Source organism: Adiantum capillus-veneris, unplaced genomic scaffold (genome assembly GCF_014529385.1).
Source record: "Adiantum capillus-veneris isolate H3 unplaced genomic scaffold, ASM1452938v2 Hic_scaffold_975, whole genome shotgun sequence".
Lineage (NCBI taxonomy): Eukaryota > Viridiplantae > Streptophyta > Polypodiopsida > Polypodiales > Pteridaceae > Adiantum > Adiantum capillus-veneris.
The window spans coordinates 17,728-42,947 of record NW_028221930.1 but is presented as its reverse complement, the minus strand read 5'-3'; the positions used below and the strand labels follow the sequence as shown (position 1 = coordinate 42,947).

Below are 25,220 nucleotides of genomic sequence, written 5' to 3'. Positions count from 1 at the left end.
CAGGTGCATATCCTTTTGCAAGACATCTCCAAAACTGCCTTCAGAACATGGTTTGGACATTTTGAATTTTCGGTTATGCCTTTTGGTTTAACCAATGCTCCATTTGCATTTATGACACTCATGGATAGTGTCTTACGTCCCTATCTTGGAAAATTTGTTGTTGTTTTCCTTGATGACATTCTCATTTATAGTAAGACTGAAGATGAACACATAGAACACTTACGATTAGTGTTCAAACAGCTACGAGCTCACATGCTGTATGCTAAGCAAAGCAAGTACGATTTCTTTAAAACACAAATATATTACCTCAGTCATGTGATCTCTTATTCTGGCATCAAAATGGACACGACAAGGTCGCTGCCATTCTTCGATGGCCACATCCCAACAAGGTTAAGGAGCTTCAAATATTCTTAGGCATGGCTGGATTTTATCGACAGTATATCCGTGATTATGCCAAAATCGTTGTTCCTATGACGAATCAACTCAAAGAAAAAGGTAAGACCTTTTCTTGGGAAGAAGTCCAAAAACGCAGTTTTGAACATCTCAAGGTAGCTATAGCCACTGCTCCCATCCTAGCAATTATTGACCCACTTAAGCCGTTTGTGGTAGAGACTAATGCTAGTGATAAAGCAATTGGTGTGGTACTTCTCCAGGAGGGAAGACCTATACCCTTTGAAAGGAAAAAGTTAGATAGAGCTCAACAGAATTATTTTGTCTATGAGAGAGAGCTCTATGCCATAATTCACGCTTTACGAAAGTGGCGACACTATTTATACGGTGCCGAGTTTGAAGTAGTTTTTGACCATGAGAGTATCAAATGGTTTACTACTCAAACGGACTTGAAGGTCCGTAAAAAGCTAGATGGGTCTCCTTCAAGGTTATGATTGTAAGCTACGATATCGCAAGGGGCGATATAATGTAGTAGCGGATGCACTAAGTCGGATACCTCAGATTAATTCACTTCCTTTGACGGAAATAAAGAATGGATTTTTGAAGCCATTACGTGGCAAGTGTGCACAAGATCAATCATATACTAAAGTGTGGAGTGTAGTTTTAAAAAGGGATCCCTCACACTCACATGTCTCTGTACAGCCAGATCAACATGTCTCTGCACATGCAGATAAAAACTCCAACACACAGAGCTCCATCTCTACTCGGGAAGAGCTTAAGCGGTGAAAGAATTTTTCCATTGATCATGGCTACTTACTCCACAAAGGTAGATTATGTGTGCCAAAGGACTCAGACACTAGGCGCCAAAGCTTATTTGAGTGTCACGATCCAAATAGTCATAAGACGTATGCCTTAATTCGACAACAATTTTATTGGGCAGGCTTACATCATGATGTTCAAGAGTACGTACTAAACTACCAACATTTTCAAGTTAATAAGGCAGAGCTCCTCAAGGTAGGTGGCCTTTTACATCCTTTCGAGATTCCACAAAAGGTAAGTGGGAGAGTATCTCTATGGATTTTGTAGTAGGACTACCTACTACAAATCATGGCCATGATGCCATATGGGTAATTGTAGACCGTCTCACAAAGATGGGTCGATTCATTCCCACTAAGACTACGGTTAAGACACCAAAATTAGCATGGCTATTTGTAGAGCATATATATAAACTCTACGGTCTTCCAGCTAGTATCATTAGTGACAAAGATCGAAAGTTCAATAATCACTTATGGAGAGTTGTGTTCCAAAAGTTGAAAACTAAACTTAATCTAAGTACGGCTGATCATCCAGAAACGGATGGTCAAACCAAAAGAGTTAATCAAGTGCTAGAGGATATGCTACGAGCGTACGTTAGCAAGAAGCAAACCAAGTGGGAAGACTACTTACTTATATTGGAATTTGCTTATAATAGTTCAAAGCATGTGACTACAAGGTTTAGTCCATTTATGCTTTTATATGGATTTCAACCTAGATCACCCGTTATGGTGGGGTTGGCTAAGGAGAAGAAACAATAAGCTAAGGACTTTCTCCAAGACCAGTTTGACATGCTTTGAGTTTCTCGACAGAATGTTAAACAAGGTCAAGATCGATATAAGAAGTACATAGATGAGCATCGTCGTCTTGCTACTTTTGAAGAAGGAGACAAGGTTTTCCTCAAAGTTTCGGAGCATTCAAAAAGTCTAAAGACGGGAAAGTTGCTAAACTTTCACCACGCTATTGTGGACCATTTACCATTCTCAAACGTATAGGTCAAGTGGCCTATAAGTTAACTCTTCCAGAGTACTCACGAGTTCATCGTGTTTTTCATGTTAGTCATTTACAAAAACAGCTAGGACGGAATGATAATGTCATTGACACAGGTGTGTTAATTGACCTTATTGAACCACCAAGCATTCCTCATGAGCCCGAAAAGATTTTGGATTCTCACGAGCTTCGCACCAGACATCATGTCAAACGACAGGTGTTGGTAAAATGGCTAGATAGACCTGAAGAAGGTTCTACATGGGAGAATGTCTCCGCACTTAAGAAACGTTTTCCTACGTTTGTTTTCAAGGACAAAAAATATTCTCCAAGGGGGGGGGGGGATGTAAGGACATGGGTCCTACGGGCAAGGCCACCGGCACGACTGGACAATGTGTACGCTAGGGGGAGGCTATAAGATAGCACGGTTGGGTGGAGACTAGCACAGACATTACCACCGCCCTTTCATTGAAACTTATAGAAACACATATCCCAAAGTCACATTGTAGAAAGAGTTGAAAGAAGTAACCTGAAAGACCTAAAATCGTAGATAGCCAAAAACCTCTAGAACAGACCTGAAATTTCACTTTTGGTTGACCAAAACTTGTTCAAATCCAAAAAGATTTTAGGGGTAGGCTACAAACATCATATTCTATAATTCCAAGTCCAAAACTGATGGAACGTGGATCGCAATCCATGTCCCCCATTTGAGATTTAGTCTGTAGCAAAGACCATTAGAAACAATACTTCCAAAACAAGATTGCAAAAAGAATCTAAAAAGCTCATCAAAAGGGCCAAAAACACTTCAAGGTGAAAACCCGCAAGGTTGGACCTAGGGTTTGACTTTCAGCTACTACCTAATCAAGTGCAAATCATATAAAAATAATATATCTTGTGTCAAGGAATTAAGGGCAAGCTATGTGTAAAGTTTCATCACATTCTGCCACTAAGGTACGTGGATCGCGATATATGTCTCCTGGTCACAGATTGAGACCAAAATTATACCATAGCTAGATCTAGTCATAAGAAGCCTAGTGGTATTTTCAAAATTGAATTTAGACTTCATTTGAGGATTTTGCAAGCTAAAATAGGTTTTGTGCCAAAAGCCAGATTGTTTTATCAATTCTAAAAAATTTGACTCACAGAGTGACTGTGAGCTCATAGCCATCAAGTGTATGTTATATAGATTGCATGAGCTAGAGCATTGCGTCTTGAGGTAATTCCAAGTCAAGGAAGTGATTAAAGAGGTAACAGGTCAGGGTTTTGTAAGAGTGGTTGTTTCTTGATGTGTTTGAGATCATGTAGACTCTACCCGATTAGAAATCCTAATGTAAGAGACCAAGTGAGCAACATTTCCACTGAAGAGAGTGTGAATCAAAGACCATTGGCTCCCTTAGAGTCGGTCACTGAGAAAATTATGTCATCCAAAAGATCTTACACCCAAAGAGACGACATCCTCCAATAAAATATTGACCACCTTGACGTAGTTATATTGCCCAACAACAATCGAACCCATCGTAAGCCAACCCGAGTATCAATGGATTCTAAAGAAAACACAATGCAACCAACTCCAACCGACCAAGACAACTTGGCAATGGAGACCAAAACAACAGATTTGACAACCAACACAACAGTCTCCCACCAACCACGACTACCCAGTACAAGTGGGTACCAAAGAAACAACAAACTATGGAAATCAAGACAATGAAACTCCCACACACGACAATCAAAGAAAGAGCACGCCATCTTTAATTTCTCTTATTCGAACTACATAGTATAGTTGTAGCCTCGACGGCAAATCACCACTAAACAATCCGTTCAATACCCACATCTTGCACAACATATTGTTACCCAATCCATTGACACAATAGGGCCACATTACAAGGCCTCGCATAGACACAATGTTCTCGCACATGCACATTGCACAAACTCTCATTTAGGATGACTCGGAATGGGAAGGGAGAGTACAACAAGGGCATTGTTTATGCCATCTTTTGCCACTTTTGTTGAACCCTAAAGCAATGAGCCCTATAAGCATTCCTCTTTAGTGAATGGAAACCCTAGGCTTTCGATGAATGCAAGTGCGTCAAATCGGCTTCACAACCGTTCGCATTACTCTTGGATAGGCGATTTGAAGATTAGCTTGGTTTGCCTTCAAACCTAAAGTTGAGTCTTTTCTAGCATAGTTCAGTCCTAGCCCTTGGGGCAATGCAAGTGATTGAAAAAAAAATTCAAGGTTTACTGTAATCCCACATGCAACACTTGCAAATAATCTCTATATCCTAAGTTAAAAAGTAAGAAACCTACAAAATTTGACGTAAAAGCCTTCAAATAGAGCCAAATTACCTATAGAATTATCCCTATGTAGGTTTTTTTTTTTTAAAAACAAAACTCACAATTGTGAGTGAATTATATTGAACATCCCAAAAAATTACAAGGTCTTGTCATGCTCTTGTTGAGCCATGACATCATCCAGGGACTATAATTACATCGGCTATCAGGGCAGCCAACCCCACCAACCCGACGCCTCCTCCTCGATACACAAGTCTTTTATTTACCGATGGCCAAGATTTTCCCCCGTCCTAGGCATTCCATCTGCTGACAGCAAGGCACAAGTAGTCCTAGTCCAATCCATCGAGTGTTGCTTGCGCCTGAGCGTCCATATTAGCACTTTGCTTTCTTGAGTAATTTCTATGAAGCTTGCCACCTCCAAACCTCCTTCAAACACACGGCGGTTCCTTGTCTGCCATACATTATGTAAGAAGAAGTATCTGACGATTTGAGTGCTGACGAGGAGGGCAGGACTTCCTGTATTCTTGCCTCCAAGCAAAAGGTCAGTCTTGAAGAAACTAATTTTTCGACCCACTTGCATATTTTCCGTGCAAGGCCTTTGATAGTTGGGTAGTCCATGAATAAGTGGGCCAGATCTTCACTATCCATCCTGCACCCCAAGCATCGATCTGATCCAATCCCTCTCTCCTGAATCTTCACCCCCGTCGGTAGAGCACCCCAAATTACCTTTTATAGAAAGTCCTTCATGTGTTGTGGAACCTTTGGCTTCCATATGTTCTCCATTACTTGCTCCCACCTTTCCTCTGGCCATTGCTTTTTCCACAGCTTGTTAAGGGGGACTAGACCAATTCTTCTTAGCATCATTGCCTGATATATGCTTTTCGGTTGGGGTTTTCATAAGAGACTGCTTCCGGGCCATTTCCAGGCATTCCAGCCAAACTCCGAATCACAGATTGGCATCACTAAATTGTCAAGATCCTTCATCACTTTGTGGACAAGCAAGACCTCCAAGCTATTGAGCTAGTACTAGGTAACCGAAAGGTCAATGGTTTTCGAACTCTTGTTGCCACTGTCCCAGAAGTGCCCAAGTCGCTCCAGACCCTTGTTATTCAGTTTCCCGGCTGTCTCAATCCAATAGGGAGTTTGTGGCAGATCTACAACTTTGGATAGCCAGGGGGACCAATGCAAAATCGAGTTCTTGAAGTATCTGACTTCTTCCCCCCACTTTAAGACTCCTGCTGCTCTATTGCATTTTCTTATCAATTCTCCCGAGTTGCCCCCCAGTCTTAAGGTAGACCACTCCAGGGATAACAGATTGTCATGTACCATCCACTTTCCACCATCCAAGCCAAGTTTAGTTGCTTCTATCATATCTCTGACCATGACAGCCCAAACTTGATCCTGTTTAGCCAAGGAAACAACAAACTTGGCGCAACAAGCTTCTGCATGGGCCACAGGGTTGAGAATTCTGAGGCCTCCTTGATTCACCGGTCGAGCAACTGATTCCCACCGGGCCCATTGCCATGGCCTGGAGGATTTCGTGTTGTTTTTCCATAAAAACCTTTTAATTGGTTTTAAGAACTCTTTCCAATGACACTCAGCCATCTTGAGGAGTGGGCTAGTGAAGGCAATATAAGGAATCATAAAGGCATTCATCACTTTTATCCGACTTGGGAATGGGAGAAGAGCATACTCCCACCTACTCATTTTTGTTTTGATTTTTTCAAGCACCCACTAAAATCTTTGCTTGTGAGTTACGTCCACCCCCAAGGGGGTTCCCAGATGTCTGAATATATTCCCTTTTGTGACAATCTCCCCCGACTAGACACAAGGGTCAAATGAGTCATTTTCCGTTAGGGAGATCAACCTTGACTTCTCTACATTACACTGCAACCCGGAAGCTACTGAGAATATTTGTACAATCTCCAGAGCTTTTCTGATGACCTGTGGGCACATCCCTATGTAGGTTTCTATCCTAATCTCTATATCCTAAGTTCAAAAGTAGAAAACCTACAGAATTTGGTGTAAAAAGCTTCAAATAGAGCCAAATTACCTATAAAATTATCCCTATGTAGGTTTCTAAGATTTCACAAGAAACATTATTTCAAAACATTGGGCTCACATTTGTCTGATCGCATTGCTCTGCAATTTTTGTTATGTGAGAAGTGTTCAGGAAAAATGTGTCTCAACTTAATATCGTGTCGTTTTCAATTTCAAAAATGCCGGTTGAGGGCAAGGGGAAAGGGAGAAACTCCGCCCCTAAATAGAGAAAAATATTGTAAAAATCCACAAAATAAACCTAAAATTTCCTCTTGGCAAATTCAAGAAAATTGTATGTTTTTTCCCCAAACACGGTATGTGAGTGTCCCTTAAGCTACGTTCTCAAAAAACGAGGTTTAGTGTATTTTTAACCACCTAAAATGGCACATGGCTCTCTCTCTCTCTCTCTCTCTCTCTCTCTCTCTCTCTCTCTCTCTCTCTCTCTCTCTCTCTCTCTCTCTCTCTCTCTCTCACACACACACACACACACACACACACACACACACACACACACAGACGCGCCCGCACAATAAAGGATGTTGCATCGTAAATAAACTCTGCATACGCATGACCTGCAGGCTTTTTGGTGGTCGTACGAGGCTTGGAGTTGTGCGAAAACGGCTAGAGTATGTCGCTAGCACTTCAGGTTTTGAGAGAAATTGTGTGCAGTCCTATGGCTCCAGCCACGATGGCAAGCGTGCTGAGGTGGCAATGAGCCCCGTCCTACCATGCTAGAGGAAGCGCTCAAAATCTATCCTCAACCATGCATTAAAGCCTACTTTCGGCCATGGGCACCAAGAGGGATATGGGCAGCTATCCATGGTTCTGACTAGGGCAGGTATCTGTTGCGCAAAGAGGTGTCCCAAGAAGGGTGGCACCTCCTCAAGGATGGTTTTTGTTATTTACAAACATATGCAAATGAGCAAATTGCTCATAAGGTCATTGCTCTTTCTTTTTTTTCTTTTCTTTTCTGGCCAACTCGCTTGTGGGAGCTTAGTTTTACGGATTGCGCCCACTCACCCACACCTCATGTCCCCAGGGGTTGAACCATAGTGGAAAGGCCCCCACATTAACCACTAGGACCACCCTTTGGACAAGGTCATTTCTCTTTCTTAAATAACTCCCATTAACCTTTAGATAAGTCCCGGTTTGTAGTGTAAATTCCTCGGCAATCAAACAACGGAGCCATCGTAGTACTCCATAGTGAAGGATGGTGAAATACAACATCAAAAATGAAAATTCCAGTTGTAAATTGGTGGAACCTTGGTTGTCTCACTAGTTTGCCCTCAAAAATTATGGCCAAGGAAATGGATTTTTGAAGAAGTGCTTTAGATATTAAATTCTTTTGTACATATCCTCTTCACAACTGTTTTTTTTTTCCACCATCAGCGCAGGGAAGCTAGTAGGAAGAAACTATACACATCTCATGTATACGATTGGGGGCAGGGGACCACCGGGGCCGGTGGTCCCCTGCCCCCAATCGTACCTAGCTAGGTATGCGGTGCCTCCCTCACAGAAGCTCATGATGTTATGCATTGGATGAAAAACACTAAAAAAGGCTCCGTTTTCTTACATGAGAAAATTTCCAAATCTTCTTCTGTATGGATTGGTGGGGAGAAGAGGAAGTCTAACTATGAAAAAGGTAAGTTTCTTTGCGTGGATTTTGAAGCGTTATTGTAGATCTATTAATACATGCAAAAAAGTGCATATTAAGGTATTTTTTGAAATACACTCTACATCCTCATTTGTAAGTGTGTTTTTTCCGATCAAATAGCGTAAAATCGGCGCAATATTTTGCAAAATTCCTTCCTCTTGAAAACCATCCACACAATGTGACCCCGTGCTTCTTTCCCTCCCACTCCCGCTACTACAATCAGGTGAAACTCATCTCTAAAATTATAAACAACTACAGCAAGGCCACCCAAGCATGATGTTTTTACCTAACATGAACCTCTAGCATTGGAACAAGTTTCTTCAAATTCTCAAAAACAAGTGATAGGTAGCTGTCTTCCTTATCGCAACGCGAAGTTGTACCCAAGTTCACTTCCATGACAAGATCTACAACGCCCAACTGATGTTGGGGCCTTTGATCCCATCTCCCATGCTCATGTAAGATATAGCTGAGGATCGTCGGTGCCACAAACAATCAACTGAATCTCGGGACCTTAAACTTTTCGAGATATGTTACACAAGAAGTTTTGGACAGATTCTCACATTGTGACTTACCTCAACATCATGAGTTTCTGTGAGGGAGGCACCGCATACCTAGCTAAGTACGATTGCGGGCAGGGGACCGCCAGCCCGGTGGGGGGGCCGGTGGTCCCCTGTCCCCAATCGTACCTAGCTAGGTATGTGGTGCCTCCCGAGCAGAAGCTCATGATGTTATGCATTGTATGAAAAATACTGAAAAAAAGACTCCATTTCCCACGAGAAAATTTCTAAATCTTCTTGTGTTAAGAGTAAGGCCTATGTCACATGCGTCCACCCAACGATGTGTGCAGATGAGATTACCAAGGGCAACTAGCATAAGGAAGGTGGATACATGCACTCACGCATCTCAAGAACTCAATGGACACATATGTAGAAATCAGAGGTATCGAGCCGCTCTCCTCTTAAATTTGTAGTGGAAGACTTCCCAACCCACTCAATTTGATTTCATATGTCCTCCCTATGAGGTGAGTAACGCTATGGTCATGCGAGGCTTAGTTATCAGTTATTTGAACAAATAACTAAGCCTCATTCTTGGTCACACGCAAAAAGGAGCATCAAATGAGTTACTAAGCCTACCCTTTGTAACTATGCCGATTTTGGCATAGTTGTGAAGTTCAAGGCATGGTTGGGAGGATGAATGAATAACTAAGCGTCGCGTGACCATGCAAAAGGCTTAGTTATTCATTTAATGCTTTGTCTGGGCATAGTTGGCATAGATATCAATAACTGATAACTAAGCATCGCATGAACATGTTCCTTTTGGGCCAATGTCTGCCCCGTGCGCGAGCGGTCAGACATGTTGGTGATGTGGCAAGCGTTCACCTATGGCATTGCGCCATAGTGGGAGGTAATTGAAATGACGTGCCCCATGTATATGTCTTGTGGCTAGGGAGAGAGAGGGTGGCACGAAAGGAGACGATGGGGGCATGCATGCGGATGGTGGCGGCGGCGGCGGTGGTGGTGATGATGATGGGGGGCGTGGGCGTGTGCAGGGGGCAAGTGGTGCGGTGCGACGGCAAGAGAGACGGGGTGCGCAAGCACGATTGCATGCAGGCCATCGCCATGCTGACCGAGGACGTCTTCACGCTCTACCCCAACCATGTCATGCAGGAAGCCTTCGGCACGTGCGTGGCCCGCGTGCAGAACCACAGCGCCAAGCGCATCAGATTCTACCGCGACTCTGTCTCGCTGGAGTTCCAAGACATTCTCATGGAATGCGTCCATTTCAACTCCCACCCCGGCTTCCTCCTCAATGGTAACAACATCGCCTTCTCTCTCTCTCACACACACCCCCATTATACCAATGCCATGCGTGCTTTTGACAATGGGGGACTTTAGCAAGGGCACTCACACTAGTGATCACAATAATCCAGGGTTTAATGTCTTTTTAATTGGCTAAACTTGCAGAATTTTGAGCTTGCCTTGCAAAAAACCTTGTTACATTTTATAAGTTTTAGTGTTAATACCCACAAATGCTTCAAATTTTAACCTAAAACCCACGGAAACTTTCAAGCGTGCACTTATTTTCTCTCGCAAGCCCTGTAGACTCACACCTCATACCTTGTTCAAGAAGCATGGTGTTTACCACTTATTGTCTTGTTGCTCCATCGAGAAGGAGATAACACGCCCCACCAGAGCCCAAAATTAACATTTCTCGGTTGTTGTAGTCCTCTCTTGAAGAGGTGGTTGTAGCCCTATGGGCAGTTTCATTAACTAATAGAAGGATCTTTTTCTCGGAAAAAAAAAATAGCATTTCCCTCTCAAATAGCTAGATTTTATATGGGGGCCTTCTTTTGTAGAAGTTTCCTTTTTTGCTATCCTTTCTTCACATTTTATATGAATAGCCTTTTATTTTTATTTTCAATTGAAATTTACTATCAATATCTTTGACAGAATCATTCTTTTTTTTTTCATTCAAGAGTATAGACAGTAAAGCCCAAAACAATTTTGGTTGTCATTTCTTCCATTAGTTCACAACAATGCACTAACATTTGTCATTAATGATAATATGGAATTGTTTAATTTTCGACGCTCTACTACTCCCTCCACCACCTCTGGCTAGCATCAACCTTACGTAATTCGATGTAGTACCTAATTCTCAATCACATGAGTACTCTTGGAATATATTCCTTACATGAATTTCATTTGGAAAGACCAAGCCCTCAATGAAACTGACTCCTTAGCATTATATTACCTTGGCTAACATTCAGTTAAGTAGGCACTCTACTTTGTGTTTGTTGTTTTGTTGGCATGAGCTTTGAATGATTATTTTCTACTTGGTGTATACATGTTATCTCACACAAGCGCGTGATGGTGATAATAACAATGAAAGAAGCTCCCTTGAAACTACCTTGGGCTCAAAGTACAAGCTCTAGATGTGCATTGCTACGATAAATTGGGCACAATAATTGTACATTGTACATCAATTCAACAATAGATAGGAATCAAATGGAAAATTTAACTTGAAATGAGCCATCGAAATTATTGATATAAAGCACGCATTCTATGCAGCATTGGCAACACTGAAATGGGCACTCCCTCTAGTTCAAGACAATTTTAGTTCATATCTTTATTGTAACCACATCAATGTATGTTTGCATGTGTTGATGTGTGGGTTATTTCTCCAACAAAATCAAAATGGCAATAATCAAAATGGCTAATAAAGAATCATGTACTTTCCCTATCATTCCTTTGTAAAAATGAAACACAAGCACAAGCTCTACCTTTATTGCTAATGTGGAGATTCAATCATATGAGGCTTTATAGTCAAACTAGTTCTAAATTGACTATGAACCTCAATTTTGAGGTCAAGAATTGAAGACATTAAATGGATATTTTTAGCACAAATTTGGAGTGGCATTGACTATTCAAAGACTATTATGGAGTCAAGTCCAATTGTGAATGAAAATTGAGACATGCACAGTATAATACACCACTCTTAACTAGAAAACCAAGTTTAGAAATCAATGACAACCTCAAGCACTTAAACATGTGTCCTGTAGTCTTAGATATATCATATTGAGATTTGTCTCAAGATTTGTCTTTGCAATATTCAATCACAAGGGCACCCTTATACCTTCCCTACATTGCACTTTGTTTGTCTATTCACAACTTCGTGAGAGTCATCTTCTTTTCTCATGAGTGAATACTTAATGGGACCTCAAGGGGTCCACTTAAAAATATGTAAATGTAGCCCATGGAAGGGTTTTTTTTATATACCAAAGAGTTACAAAATTACATGTACAAGAGGAGTTTAAAATGAAAAAAATGAAAAAAAGACACAGATTTATGAAGGAAGAGTGGTCTTTTAATTCATGATGAAGTGTGTGTGTAGAGAGGTTTAAAAAATACCTCTTCAACGCACATGCTACAGGTAGCATGATGCAAAACCTTGTCGCTTGTATCCAACAAGAATTTAAACTACCTTTGTAAGTGCCATTCTCTTGAGTAGAAATAATTTAGTAATTCAATTCCCACCTCAACGAGAACCACACGTGACAAGAACAAGCTAGTTTCTAGATATTTTCATGCGAGAGACAGAGACTTTTCTGCCTGTTGGTGTATCTCTTCTACAAAGTTAATTCATGATTAAAACAAAAATTGTTATAGAAATGCCAAATTGAAAATAGTTATTGGAATTTACATGCATCCTCAACTAATGTAATGAATGTTCAAGGCACATAAGTTAAAGCGAGGGATTAAAAATGATGAATGTGCCTTGATGTCAAAAGAGGGTATGCCTAGGATGGGGGGAAATCTTGGCCATCGGTAATTAAAAGATCTCAGAAGAACATGATAATGGACCTTTTGTATCAAGGATAAGGGGGCGAGTTGGTTGGGATCGCTGTCGATGTAATTATGGTCCTTGGATGATGTCATGGCTCAACACGAGCATGACAAGACATTGTAATTTTTTGGGTTGATTAATATAATTCACTCACAATTGTGAGTTTTGGGGGGAAAAAAATGATGAATGTTTCATCATTGTGATCAGAACCTTAAGAGCCAAATTGATCTTATAATTTTTACCAGCACATCATTCGAGTATAGTTACAAAATCACACGATCAAATACATCAGCTAATTTTTTCAAGCGCCCTATTCAGCTTTTGAATGTGACTTTTATGTGAATAGATAGTCCTGATTACATTCTTGCAATTGCACAAATCACACTTTTAAGTAGAGTTGACCTTGTCTTCATGGACGTGCTAAATTGCAAGCTTACCCGAAGTATGGCAGAGTCATAACCGTACCGGAGGTCCATCTCCAAAGATTATTTGCTGCTTTAAAAGCAACACACCAGAAAGAGAAGGGACAACCAACCCCAGCTTAACCTTTCGGTCACAGATGGGATCAACACTTGGGGTACAAGAAATGACAACCCATACTGTGCATTGTGTCTTGATGCCTTGCAAAGGTTGTTGCACGTCCAGGAATGAAGCCCTTGCAAATATTGACAATCCCTTGGCTTTAGCGTATAACGAAATGTGCAGAAGTGGTATACACAGAACTTCATTTCAGCTTAATTCCCATCCAAACGCCTTTTTATCATTTTGGAATACTGCTAAGCAAAGAACTTGAAGATCTTGGGTGCCCCGCTTTCCATGCATAACTTAACACCACCATACAAAGGATGTCTAAGGGGTACCACTCTGCGAATGCAGCAGGCACGCAGTCTTGTAATGCGTCAAGAATGACATTGCCATGCAATATATCACCCACATGTCTCTGCGCTTTGTGTACAGCTGCTACCTGACCTTCTGGAAAACTCTGCCACAAGCTTTGCAAACAATGAAGAAGAGTTCTTCAAAAGCCTAGCAGGTTTGTCGAATTCTGCCACTTTTCCTGCACAAATCATCAATTTCATATAAGATGTGCTAATTGTCTTCCTAAGGCATCTTATGTATACATTGCATACAAATTCTATATATACACACATAGACATACACATGCACATATACCTATATAGATATACATACAAACACACACATAGATATGTACATTTTCTGCATTACCATCGCTCAGCACCAAAACCAGATCACTGTTCATAACAGTCATAATGCGATGAGCAATTGCAATGACCGTACTATCCGCAAATTCTACTTGAATTGTGTTCTGTATCACACTATCGGTAGCAAAATCCACTGATGCAGTTGCCTCATCCAGAACTAAAATTCTCCTTTTCTTGAGTAATGCCCGACCCAGACAAACCAGTTGGCGCTGTCCAACGCTCCAATTTTCACCATTCTCATTAACTACTTAGAGAACCATTAAACAGACACAAAGGATGTCAAAATTTTCTGTTTCTTTGAAAAGGCATACATGTGTGTATGTAAAGATGAGTCCGTATGCATGCATGCATGTGGATATAAAAAACAGTTTTTTAACCATGGCACTTATCTGCTGCGCATATAGAACATTGTTATAGAAGATGCCACTATGTGCTTATTTGCATTTAGCTCGAAGATGACTGCGAGCAACCATGGGTGTGTGAAAAGAAAGGCAAACCTATGGCATCAAGCTTTTGATCCCTGGCCCGCACCGTATGCTCAAGTTGGCTTCTCTCAAGAGCCTGAAACCCAAAACAAACAAGCTGTTACTCGCTTTTTCCACGAGCATTTACAAACGTAAACATCCTTTTCCAAAAAAAAGCATGCCTGCCATATCTCTGTGTCTGTGTGCTCTTCCAGAGGATCAAGATTGAACCGTAAAGTCCCTTCAAACATAGTGGGGTCTTGAGGTATAATACTCAAATGGGTCCGCAGATCATGCAGCCCAAGCTCCATTATATCTATGCCATCTATCAAAATTTTTCCTTCTGTTGGCTCCACAAGGCGGAAGAGGGCTTGGATCAAGGTAGACTTGCCGCTCCCAGTCCTTCCTACAATACCTATCTTTGTCCCACCGAGTACGGTGCATGTTATACCATTGATGACCAGAGGCATCCTTTGCCCATACCGCACCTGTCAAGACAATCCCACCTGTCAAGATGGATATACCCGATTGATAACCAGAAGCACGCTTCCCTTGCAACCAACCTATCAAGATAACATACTAAAGCAAAGCATCCCAGCATAACTACTAGACCGGGCTGAGCTCTTATGGATGTATACCTACCTTCATAAGGTCACATATACTTCAAAAAGAAAGAAGATATCGGCTTCAATAATATATACATTTTGTATATATTATATACATTATAATGCTTGAAGGAAACAGTGATTATTGTCGTTGTGACTGATTCAGTAATTTTCATCTATACTTCATACATATTTGCAACCACACACGTGCAGATGCGACAGCGTGCACACATTGTACACACACCTAGATAAATCCAGGAAAAGCCCAGATTCACATTTGAAAGAAAGTGCAAGTTTTAGAGTCCCAGCAGGCATCAACAAGAAACAGAACCATCAGCTCCACCTGCATTATACTGACTAAATGCTGTGACAACTCCACTAACGACGCCCCAATAGTGTATGTACAACTAGGCATCAATCCATGCTCCCACCCACACACACACCACACTCGCATGCACAAGACTGTACATCAATACCAAGATCCATACTGTGTTTCTCTCATGGCTCTGAGCAGATTAATAAGCCTAGATTAGATATAAACAAATGTTCCAAATTATGCGAGCTAAATGAATGATGTTTAGATTGGCATACTGGGGTTCAAGGTGTTTATTTAGTACAAGTGGTCACCTATGGTTATATACAAATTATCCAAAAGAAAAAATCAGCAAAAACAAAATGTCATCTTGTTACATTCTTAGGAAATTGCTTCTCTTTGCCCAAATCTACATACTTATTCTTCACCCACACAAGAAAAGTGAAGTTGGTATTTCTACTTTGCGAGGCCTTATATCTATCCTCCTCAAACTCGTCGGCAAACGTTCGTCAGAGACTTGACTCTGAATTTTAGGTCCTCCAAAGTTCAGCTGCATGTATATGATTGTAAAGCCAAAAGTTTCAACGCATTAAAAAGATGGTTTATCATTCAGGCCCTCGAAGTGTTCCAACTTGATAATTAGGAAGACTCCTGGAGATGCATCTGCTTCCTTCAAAAGATCCTTCCAAAAGTGCATGAACGCTAACCAGCTTGAAACCATGAGACTGATTATGGTTGGGTTCATCATTGTGCATACACATGGAAGAATTGATTATAAGAGAGAATTGCACACTAAGTCATTCTTCTGTTGCATGATTGCAATAGCTAACCCATACAATCTTCAACTTATAATATAGTCCTCGTCAATCTACCATGCATGCATGCACCCATGCGACACACTCACTTTCTGCAACTTTGGTAAACACTCGCACACTACACGTAAATTGTCCTTCAGAGTACTACATGCGTGCCATGACAAAGCTTACATCATCGGGCAATTACATTATGTGATCATGCTAGCACACTCACTTTCTGCAACTTCGATAAACACTCGCACACTGCACGTAAATTGTCCTTCAGAGAACTACATGCGTGCCATGACAAAGCTTAACATTAAACCATTTAGAAACCTCTGTTAGAGAGGTCTCATATGAAGCCATTATAAATCTAGGTGTAAAAACTTCCCTTACAAAAAGGAGCACTTCAAAACAAAATTGCAAAAAATCTTGATGTTCCATGATAACAGCTTCCAAAGAGAAAAAGAGAAAGCAACCATTGGGAGTGGAGAAGACTTACTTCTCCCAACACACTCTAAATAGAACTTTTTGCATGAAATAACAAAGTAATTAAAGCATTAGCTACATGAGAGATAGCAAACTTGTTAAAGGAATTTAACATGAACACTCTAAAGGACAAAAAGATGGGACATGTGGGGCAAAGTGTCTTCATACCTTCAAGTTGATGAAGTTGACTGTCCCTTTCATCGGCCAGCCACGTGGTGGGCGATCATTTTCTATGATACAGGGCCCCTCATTTGCAATGCATGTGTACTGTTGAATACGCTCTGCAGAAATTATCTTATTTTCAAGGTTGCAAAGATTCCAGGTGAGCCATGATTGTATGATATTAAGGTTCAACCCATAAGTTACTGCAAGTCCAGCAATGCCTGCACAACATACTTCTTGCCCATTAATAGAAGAAAAATAATAAAGGGTATCATCAGAGTATATTAATGTTCACAACATCAGCCATACTTGGATCAATAGTATCCTTCAGCATGCTCACAATAATAAGCAGTGAAAGAGTGAAGATGCAGTTTGTTAACAAGTCCAACCGAAAGCACAGCCACTCCATTGCTGCAATATTGTGAAAGTAAGGCTTTGAGTAATGATCTATCAATTGCAAATTTCTGCTCATAAAGTCATGTTGTTTGTTGAGCGCTCTAATTGTCGCAGCTCCAGAAATGGTTTCTCCAAAATGTTGCAATACAGGGGCCTTCTTCACTCCCACTAGTCTTGCCAGCTCTCGTGCTGATGCAACATAATATTGCTGCAAGAAAGACCAGACAACAATTTGCCAATATGTTAACCATTGTATCTGGATTAGGAAGGAGGGAAGGCAAGAAGTGGCAATAATCAAAAGATGGAAACTTGCAATAAGCACATTGATACTTAAAACTGTACATTACAATTCTCAAAAAAAAAAAGTAATTACTCTCCTGCACACATACTTTCTCAGGATTTGGACATCAAAAAACTTGTTCATGACTCCATCAGCAGGAGCTGCCAAATTAAGGGTCATTCACCTATAAAACAATGAAGAATGAAGAAAGAATACAGTCGAAAGCATATGTCTGTGATGATAAAATAGATATATCTAGTTGAAAAATTTCCCTTCAAGCATACAAGAAGTTGCTACTTTATGTTCAACTGATGATTGCTTATGCATGTCTCCTTCAGTATCCTTAGTCTTTGTGTTTTCGTAGTAGATTTCTTTTTAGAAAATCTCAAAAAGCCACAAGTCTTGTGTTAGATAATTTTAAAGGAACTTACGAGCTAGGATGTAAAATGCCCATATTCATGCACTTCTTCTCAAGCAGAGTCTGATTCCTTGACAATGTCTGGCCGTTCTGGAGCTTTAATCTCAGCTTATTCAACCAGCTTACATTTCTTTTCCTGTTGTTTCTCTCTCCTGACTCTCTCAACGGTGCAGCGGAAAAGGTGGTCCAGATGATGATCGGATCTGCAACTGCGAGCGCACCTCCTCGCCAGACCAGGCAGCCACTGGATCTACAATCTATGGCAATGGATCTCCTCCATAACAACCTCTGTAAGAGGACAGCCCTCTGCTAATGCAAAGAGGATGAACTCCTTCACTGGCAGACCCTGCAAGACGTAAAAAAAATACAGAGAGGAGATCGTAGAGAAAGAAAATGCTGCCACAGGAAAATGCTAGAGAGGTGGTGCGTAGAGAAAACGCAGAGATATAAATCCAGTCTGCAGAAGAACAATGAAAGGGATGTCGTAGGAAGAAACAACCTATCTTCTAGTACCATGCTCGAGGAGCTTGCTTCATGCCATAACGAGCCTCGACAACCAGTAGACTTTGTCACTTGATCCTGAAACTAAGAATCTTGGAAGTTGCTCCCTAAACACCTCCTCTAAGTCGCCGTTGAGAAAGGCCGACTCAACATCCATCTAAAACACAAGCATCGACGATGGGCTGCTAGATATGTGAATAGTCGTCATCTGCGCACTAAGTGCAAAGGTCTCATCATAGTCCACTACTCGTCTATAAGAAAAGCCATTTCCAACAAGGCGTGCCTTGTGCTTATCCAAAGACCTATCTGAATTGTATTTCATCTTGTAGACCCAAATGACACCAACGACCTTCTGCTTTGGTGGCCGTGGAACCAACTCCCATGTGTTATTCCTCTCGATGGAATCAAGCTCTGCTCGCATGGCCTCCTTCCACTTTGGTTGTGAAAGGGCCTCATCAACTAGAAGAGGTTCTCTGTCCTTTGCCATTGAGGACATCAAGGCATAGTTCACCTATACTAAAGCTCTGTAGTGTGCCAAAAAGTCTTTGCAAGCTCCTACATAGGAGGGGGCAAGCTCTTTTAGTAGGGGATGGACGTAGAAAATCTCCAAGCACTAGGGTACGCCTCAGCCTTTCATTAATGACATGGATCCAAGAATGACAACCTTAGGGAATACTTCAGTCTAACGTCAACAAAAATCATCCAAGATTGACTAACCTATTCTCTGGAGTACTCTTTGAGAAGATGCATCCTATAATTGAAGTTCGCATGCCATCCATAGACATTGTCAACCAATTTGGCATGATCAACATCGTGTCATATAGCTCTTGAACACTTGGGTTCATGATCATCACAATCAATAGAATTTGCCATCGTTAGAATTTCCTTACAACAACGTTGTTTGCAATTCCACTAACATGAGGTTGACAAAGCACTTAAACGTTTGTTGAGGGTAAATAAAGCATTCCTCCTATTTTACACACTATGGATTCGATCTTTAAAGCTCACATGTTTGTTAAGAGTTTGGATGAAGCCTATGACAAGGCTAATATAAAGCAAAAGAAAGAAAGATATACTAAGGTCTCCTAAAGGCCGAAATGGCCTATGAGACCAAAACGAAGTTCAATCGATGATTATATCTCTCACCATAAAATGTAACAAGAAACGACGTCTAATTCCTAACTAAATTCCTATCTAGAATAGGAATGACAAAGCTCTTGTAAGACTAGAGTTGTAGGTTAAACTTGGCAAGCCATAGGGGTCACCTTTACTCAATGCAAATTTCATAGTTACCCGAAACGGAAAATCGGAATGGGGAGCTATGTAACTGAACGACACCACGTGCCAATTGAAAAGAACAGATTGAACATACTTTTAGGCACGTCAAAACAATTGAAATGAGAGAGACTTCACACGAAACACAGAGTGGCAAAGCTCCACGGTCCATCTCCCAAAGTGCACTAGCCCCAAATTGTGGTGCCCCTTTTGGTATTTCTTTATATTGCTCCAAGAGGTTACAACTCCTATGGCTCTGCTCTGCATCTCCCACGGGTAGAATGCTAGAGAGAGAGAGAGAGAGAGAGCTATTTAAAGGCCCTTGGCATATACAAAAGCATCTCACGTGAAAAGCATCGAGTCTAAAAGCTATTGGTCCAAAATCATGGGTCCAGAGGGTTGTCCATACAACGCTACAACGTCAGCATGTGTTAGCACAATTCGCAGAAATCCGTACACCAGGCTCCCACGTCATCATATTGTTACTACGCAAGTGAGTTTAGAGTGTGTCCTGCTTTATTTTTAAAGGTTTAGGCTCCTCGGTCCGTTCCATAAGTTGTTGGGGGTTAGGATTTTTAATCCTAACCCAATTTAGTATTTGGGCCACTCGGCGATGATCTGTAAGTTGGTAAATCTTTCTTCATCTTCTCCTTCTGCTAGGCTTTAGGCCCCTTGGTTGGGATCTGTAGGTTGGCCCGCAGCTTGGGGCTTGCCACGTCAACACGTTGTGACAAATGGCAACGGGTATGAAATGCCATTCCTTATACAAATACACACGTTTGAAACATGTAACGGAGATTCGGAATGGGAAGTTTGAGTGGGAATGGGATATGGAGACATGAAAATGGCTATTCCGTGTAACTATGGATGCAATGTCTCCATCAAGGTTGCACGGAGAGAGAGAGAGAGAGAGAGAGAGAGAGAGAGAGAGAGAGAGAGAGAGCACTTAGTCATTATGCATTATTCCTTCGATAGCAAACAATGATGTCTCAAATCCATTGATGGTGAGGAAGTTGTAAGCAAGATCCTCGCGTTGTGGATGTTGAGCTCTATAGAAAGTGATGGCCTTATTAAATGTTACTCCTGTAGAGAGGCATCATTGACTAGGTAGGTTAGTTGATGAAGGAATAGAACTAGTTGCAATATTGGCACTCAAAAACCTATAATGGTTCTAATGTTGAAATCATTTGGTTCACCTCTCTCTTGTCCTTCAAGAGTATCTCTTTGACATCCAAGTTCCATCAAAAAGAGCCCAAGGCACATATGATCTTCAAAGCAAATGAGCAAACACAATGGTCCAAAGCCTTCATTATAAAGGCAATGGTACCTCTCTCACATCTCCTAATAAATGTTACAGCCGCATCTATAGCGCTCATTTGACTCCATCTATTGTTGACATACATGACACATGCGATCTTCTCATAATATACCCTCATATCTACCCGTCTCCAATCTTGAAGTGTGAGAAGATATGAGTACATCAAATGGCACCCTTGATACCATGCAAGATGCATGTCCACATTGTAGGGTGCATGACTAACAGATCCGAAGAGGTGTGAAGAAAATGTCATTGACAGTGCACCATTTTTGTGCAAGTGGCTTAAACAGCGTGCTCCATGTCCTCCCTATATCTATAATCTAGCTCACAATATCCATCCAAATAACTGGATTCAGATCTGCGTGACTTAGACCAAGGAAATAGCAAGCAACGTTGTAATCAAAAGGCAAGAGTGCACCAATATTCAAGCCATTAAGGGCCAGCACGTGTGCATTTGGGCATACAAACGCCTGCTGCCCCCCTCATCAGCAATTTGGAGGATGTAAGTGCTAAGAAGACTGCAAGGATGGCTCCCATATCCTACACCGCTCTCAACAAAGCCTTGGTACTTGCATCTAACCATTCATGCAAACATCAATACAAGCAACCTTTCTGTATGTTGTCATCCATCATAATCATCTATGGGTGCCGAATACAAAATATCAAAAGGATATCAATAAGACAATGCCTACCTGCATCCATGTGCAGATTCCAAAGGCTGGGACGAAGAGAAGTACCAAACCCCAAGCAGCTTGAGACATCACTGCAAATATGCCAACCAGTTGAATAAACGAAAGTGCTACACCGCCCAGCCTGAGTGTCACATCAAAATCCATAGCACTTTGATCTGTTGAGGCCTAGTCAAAAATTTGAAGCCATAATTCTTACCCTCCATCATTATATGGTCAATGAAAAGAGTGTTTGAAGATACAAACAAAAAGAGCACTTACACGATTCAAAATGCGACCTGTTGGTGTAGAATCAAAGAATGACATCGGAGCATGAAAAATGCAGTAAATCATTCTTTTAAAGAAGATCTGTGACGTCTTCAGGGTGACTGCTGCCATGCTAATTGTTCTAAGTAAAACACACCCTGTACTTCCACAAGCCAAGATCACATAGATGCCAAGCACTCTCTTCATGCTTACGAATGGCTCCTCTGTATCCATCTTTGGTGTTGCCCATGCCAACCAGTAATTACTTGCTATTTGCAAACACTGAAACATGGTTTGGGCGAGCAAGATAACTGGCACAAGAGAGCATCTATAAGCTGCTTGGATCAGAGACAAGTAAACTGAGAAACTGACTTTACCAATCTCTTTTTCCTCTTCTTGTACTAACTGTACCATTTCCTTCTGTTTGGCATTCTCATCAACTTCATGGTCTTCCATGCAACCGAAAACATCATCTACATTGCAAAGCTCATCAGACATCTGTTTCATATCCTTTGAATGTGCATATGATTCATCTGCACCAGTAGCTTGGGAAGATGTTGCATGCGCCGCACTTAAAGGCCCCAATATCGAGGTTGCAGATTCGAGCTCCTTGTATGGACCATTGTAGACAATATTCCCTTCTTGAAGTACCTAAAACGCACCCTAGAGAAAATCTTCAATAGCTAAATCTTTGGTTGATTCTCTCCCCCACTCTGCCACACACACACATCAAAGCCCTAAACCCCCCCCCCCCCACCCCCCCCCCCCCCCCCCTTCCTTCAAAGAGGTTAAAATCAATACCAAAACAACATCTGCAGCAGGTAAGAACTCGACTTGATGAGTCACGTAGATGACTGTCTTGTTAGCCAATGCACCTAAGATACATTCCTGCACGATAAAAGACGTAAAGATCTTCACAGACATGTTATGTGTCTAATGCTTTCAGACTGTGAGGATCATGACCTTAAAGAGGTGTTGTCCTGTGTGTGCATCAACTGCACTAAAAGGATCATCCAGCAGGTAAATGTCAGCATCTTGATAAATTGCACGAGCTAATTGGAATCTTTGCTTTTGACCACCACTCAAGTTAATGCCTCTCTCCCCAATCTCTGTCTGTTCTCCATGTGAAAACAACTCAAGGTCCTTCACTAGTGCGCATGCCTGCAGCACATTTACATAATGTGCTCTATTCATAGCCTTTCCAAACAAGATGTTATCTACAGCCGTTCCTGTTTGAATCCATGGTGACTGTGCAACGTATGCTACCCTGCCACACACTTTGACAGTACCTGATGATTTTGGAATTTCACCCAAGATGCTTAAAAGCAAACTTGACTTTCCAGAGCCCACCTTGCCACACACTGCCACTCTCATCCCTCGTCTAATACAAAGACTTGGTACTCTAAGCGTCGGAACAGCATGACCATTTTGCCAACTGAATGTTGCATTACATAACTCAATAGCTACAGCTTCATGAGGACTGCTGATTGAAAGGTCCACATCATTGATGCATATATCTTGCTCATTAAGGAAAACTCGAATTCTGTCAAGGGACACTTTGGTCTGAGTCAACATAGAAACAAGGTCTGGAAGGTTTCGTATTGGATCTTGCATGATCCTCAATGTTGCCAAGGCTGTAAGAACCCTTCCAGTTGTGAGGGGTACGCCCAGAATTACACACGAGCCAAATGTCACTATGGCAACTAACAAGGGTGCACCCCAGAAAAGGCCCAGTGAGGCTGCTTGTGTATAATGGAATCTTGAGAGCCACTTATATTCTGTACTTCTCAAAGCCATGATCTTTTCTAGAAACTTTAATTCCCATGCCTGCAGCTTCAGAATTCTCATGTTCTTTAGCGCCTCTGCAGTAGCCTTCATTCTTGTATCTTTTGCCTTCATAATCTGGCTCTGAAATCTCTCCTGAAGCTTAGAGAATGGTAGGTTTGCAAGCATGGTAAAGGCTGTTGCCAATAGACCAGCAATGGAAGCTAGGCCCAGGTTTATGTACAGAATGGAAACAGACAGTACAATATGCATCGGAAGCAGCCACGTATCATGAAGATAGAGGGAAAAGTCTCCAATCCTCTGCACATCGACGCCGGCATAGTTCACCACCTCCCCACTTGAATGCTTCTGTTGCGATAGGCTGGACATGGACAATCCCTTTTTGTAAATCAAGACTGTCAGCAAAGATCGCACTCGCATACCCATCTGTTGAGCGCGGAAGTACCAATGCCTTTGGGCAAGGCTCTCAACAACCTTCGCTCCAAAAAACAGGCCCACGAGAGCAAATTCGTGAAGAGAGGAGTCGTCGCTAGCAGAGAGGGAGACAACAAAGTCGTTTACGAGGAAAGGGCCGATGTAGGAAGCGAATGTGTAGACTCCGGCATAGCAACCACTGACAAGAGCGGGCTTCCAGTAGGAAAGGGCGAGGCATTTGAGCAAGGAAGCAGAGGAGGAGAAGTGGATGCTGCTCCAGGAGGACTCCAAGACGCGCAGGGCTTCCTCTGCTGTGTCTGCATGTGCGAGAAGGGGGATGTCGTCGAAATGTAGAGGCTTTCGATAGCCCTCAGAGAGCAAGGGACTGAGCCAAGAGAATGTGAGAATGCTGAAGAAGCCACCTTCAGCGTAAGGGGTCACCTTATCACGACCACTGGCCGATCGCCCTTCTAACAGGGGCGCTTGCTCTATTTCCATTCTGCTTGATTTGGCGAGCACATGCAACGCAGAAGAAGAGACGCAGAGAGACTGTAGGAGCTTTTGAAATTCGGAATCAGAATTAACCATTATGATTCCATTGGTGGGAGTGCAACATTCACTGAACCCGACCGAGTTGGGCTGTGATGGCTGCCCCCAGATGCCTGCTAAGGACGTGGTCACACGAAGACCAGTTTCTCTCAGCTCCATTCTATTAGCTGCACGCTGACACGTTGTCCCTTGTGGTCACACAAGGTTTAGTTGTAGTAGGTGTTTCTGGCAACTCAAAGTGAAAAACAGCAGCTTAGCCCATCTGTCGGTGGAGAAAAAGAGAGAAAGAGCGCGCGCAAGTGGTCCCAAAGCTGAGCGTGATAACGGCTGCCCACTCTCAACCAGCCACATTGCAAGCAAATCCAAACTGCATAAACGCGAGGCATTCTGGCAGCAATCATTAACTTCTTTTACACATGCCGAAATAGTTGCATAGTTCTACTAAGCTACTTGCTCTCCCTCATGTGACCATGCATGAGGCATAGTTATCAAAAAAAGTAATTGATGTTATGCCTTGTGTGACCACCACCTTATGGCACCTCTAGGGGGGTCCTTCAAAATAGAAGCAACATCACCTAAATTTCACACCACATCATATGCAATAAAAGTAGCACCTTTAGTGTAGGGGGTGCTTCAACCACCACCCAGATTGTTGAATCACCTCTGCAACTAACTATATCAGATTGCATAGCCATGATCCGATTATCATAGCAAAAACGACATGAGGTTGACATGTTGTACATCATCCAATTCAATTTCACGACCCAATGATTGTAGGT

General features: G+C 41.8%; 1 protein-coding gene across 2 annotated transcripts; it reads right to left on the bottom strand.

The window, feature by feature from the left end:
* Window positions 1-12,725: 12,725 nt before the first annotated feature.
* On the bottom strand, window positions 12,726-24,757 carry LOC147416438 (putative ABC transporter C family member 15). Of its 2 annotated transcripts, XM_086508361.1 has the most exons (10): window positions 22,657-24,753; window positions 22,495-22,581; window positions 21,709-22,344; window positions 21,451-21,615; window positions 16,880-17,174; window positions 16,577-16,791; window positions 14,390-14,695; window positions 14,241-14,304; window positions 13,748-13,987; window positions 12,726-13,577 (listed from the first exon to the last, which is right to left on the bottom strand). In XM_086508361.1, exons 1-10 carry the CDS (start codon window positions 24,598-24,600, stop codon window positions 13,447-13,449), a joined length of 4,083 nt encoding a protein of 1,360 aa, XP_086364487.1. In that variant the 5' UTR covers window positions 24,601-24,753; the 3' UTR covers window positions 12,726-13,446. The 2 variants fall into 2 exon arrangements, with proteins under 2 accessions (XP_086364487.1, XP_086364488.1); XM_086508362.1 differs by lacking the exon at window positions 13,748-13,987 and having other exon boundaries at window positions 22,657-24,757.
* Between the last annotated feature and the right edge of the window lie 463 nt (window positions 24,758-25,220).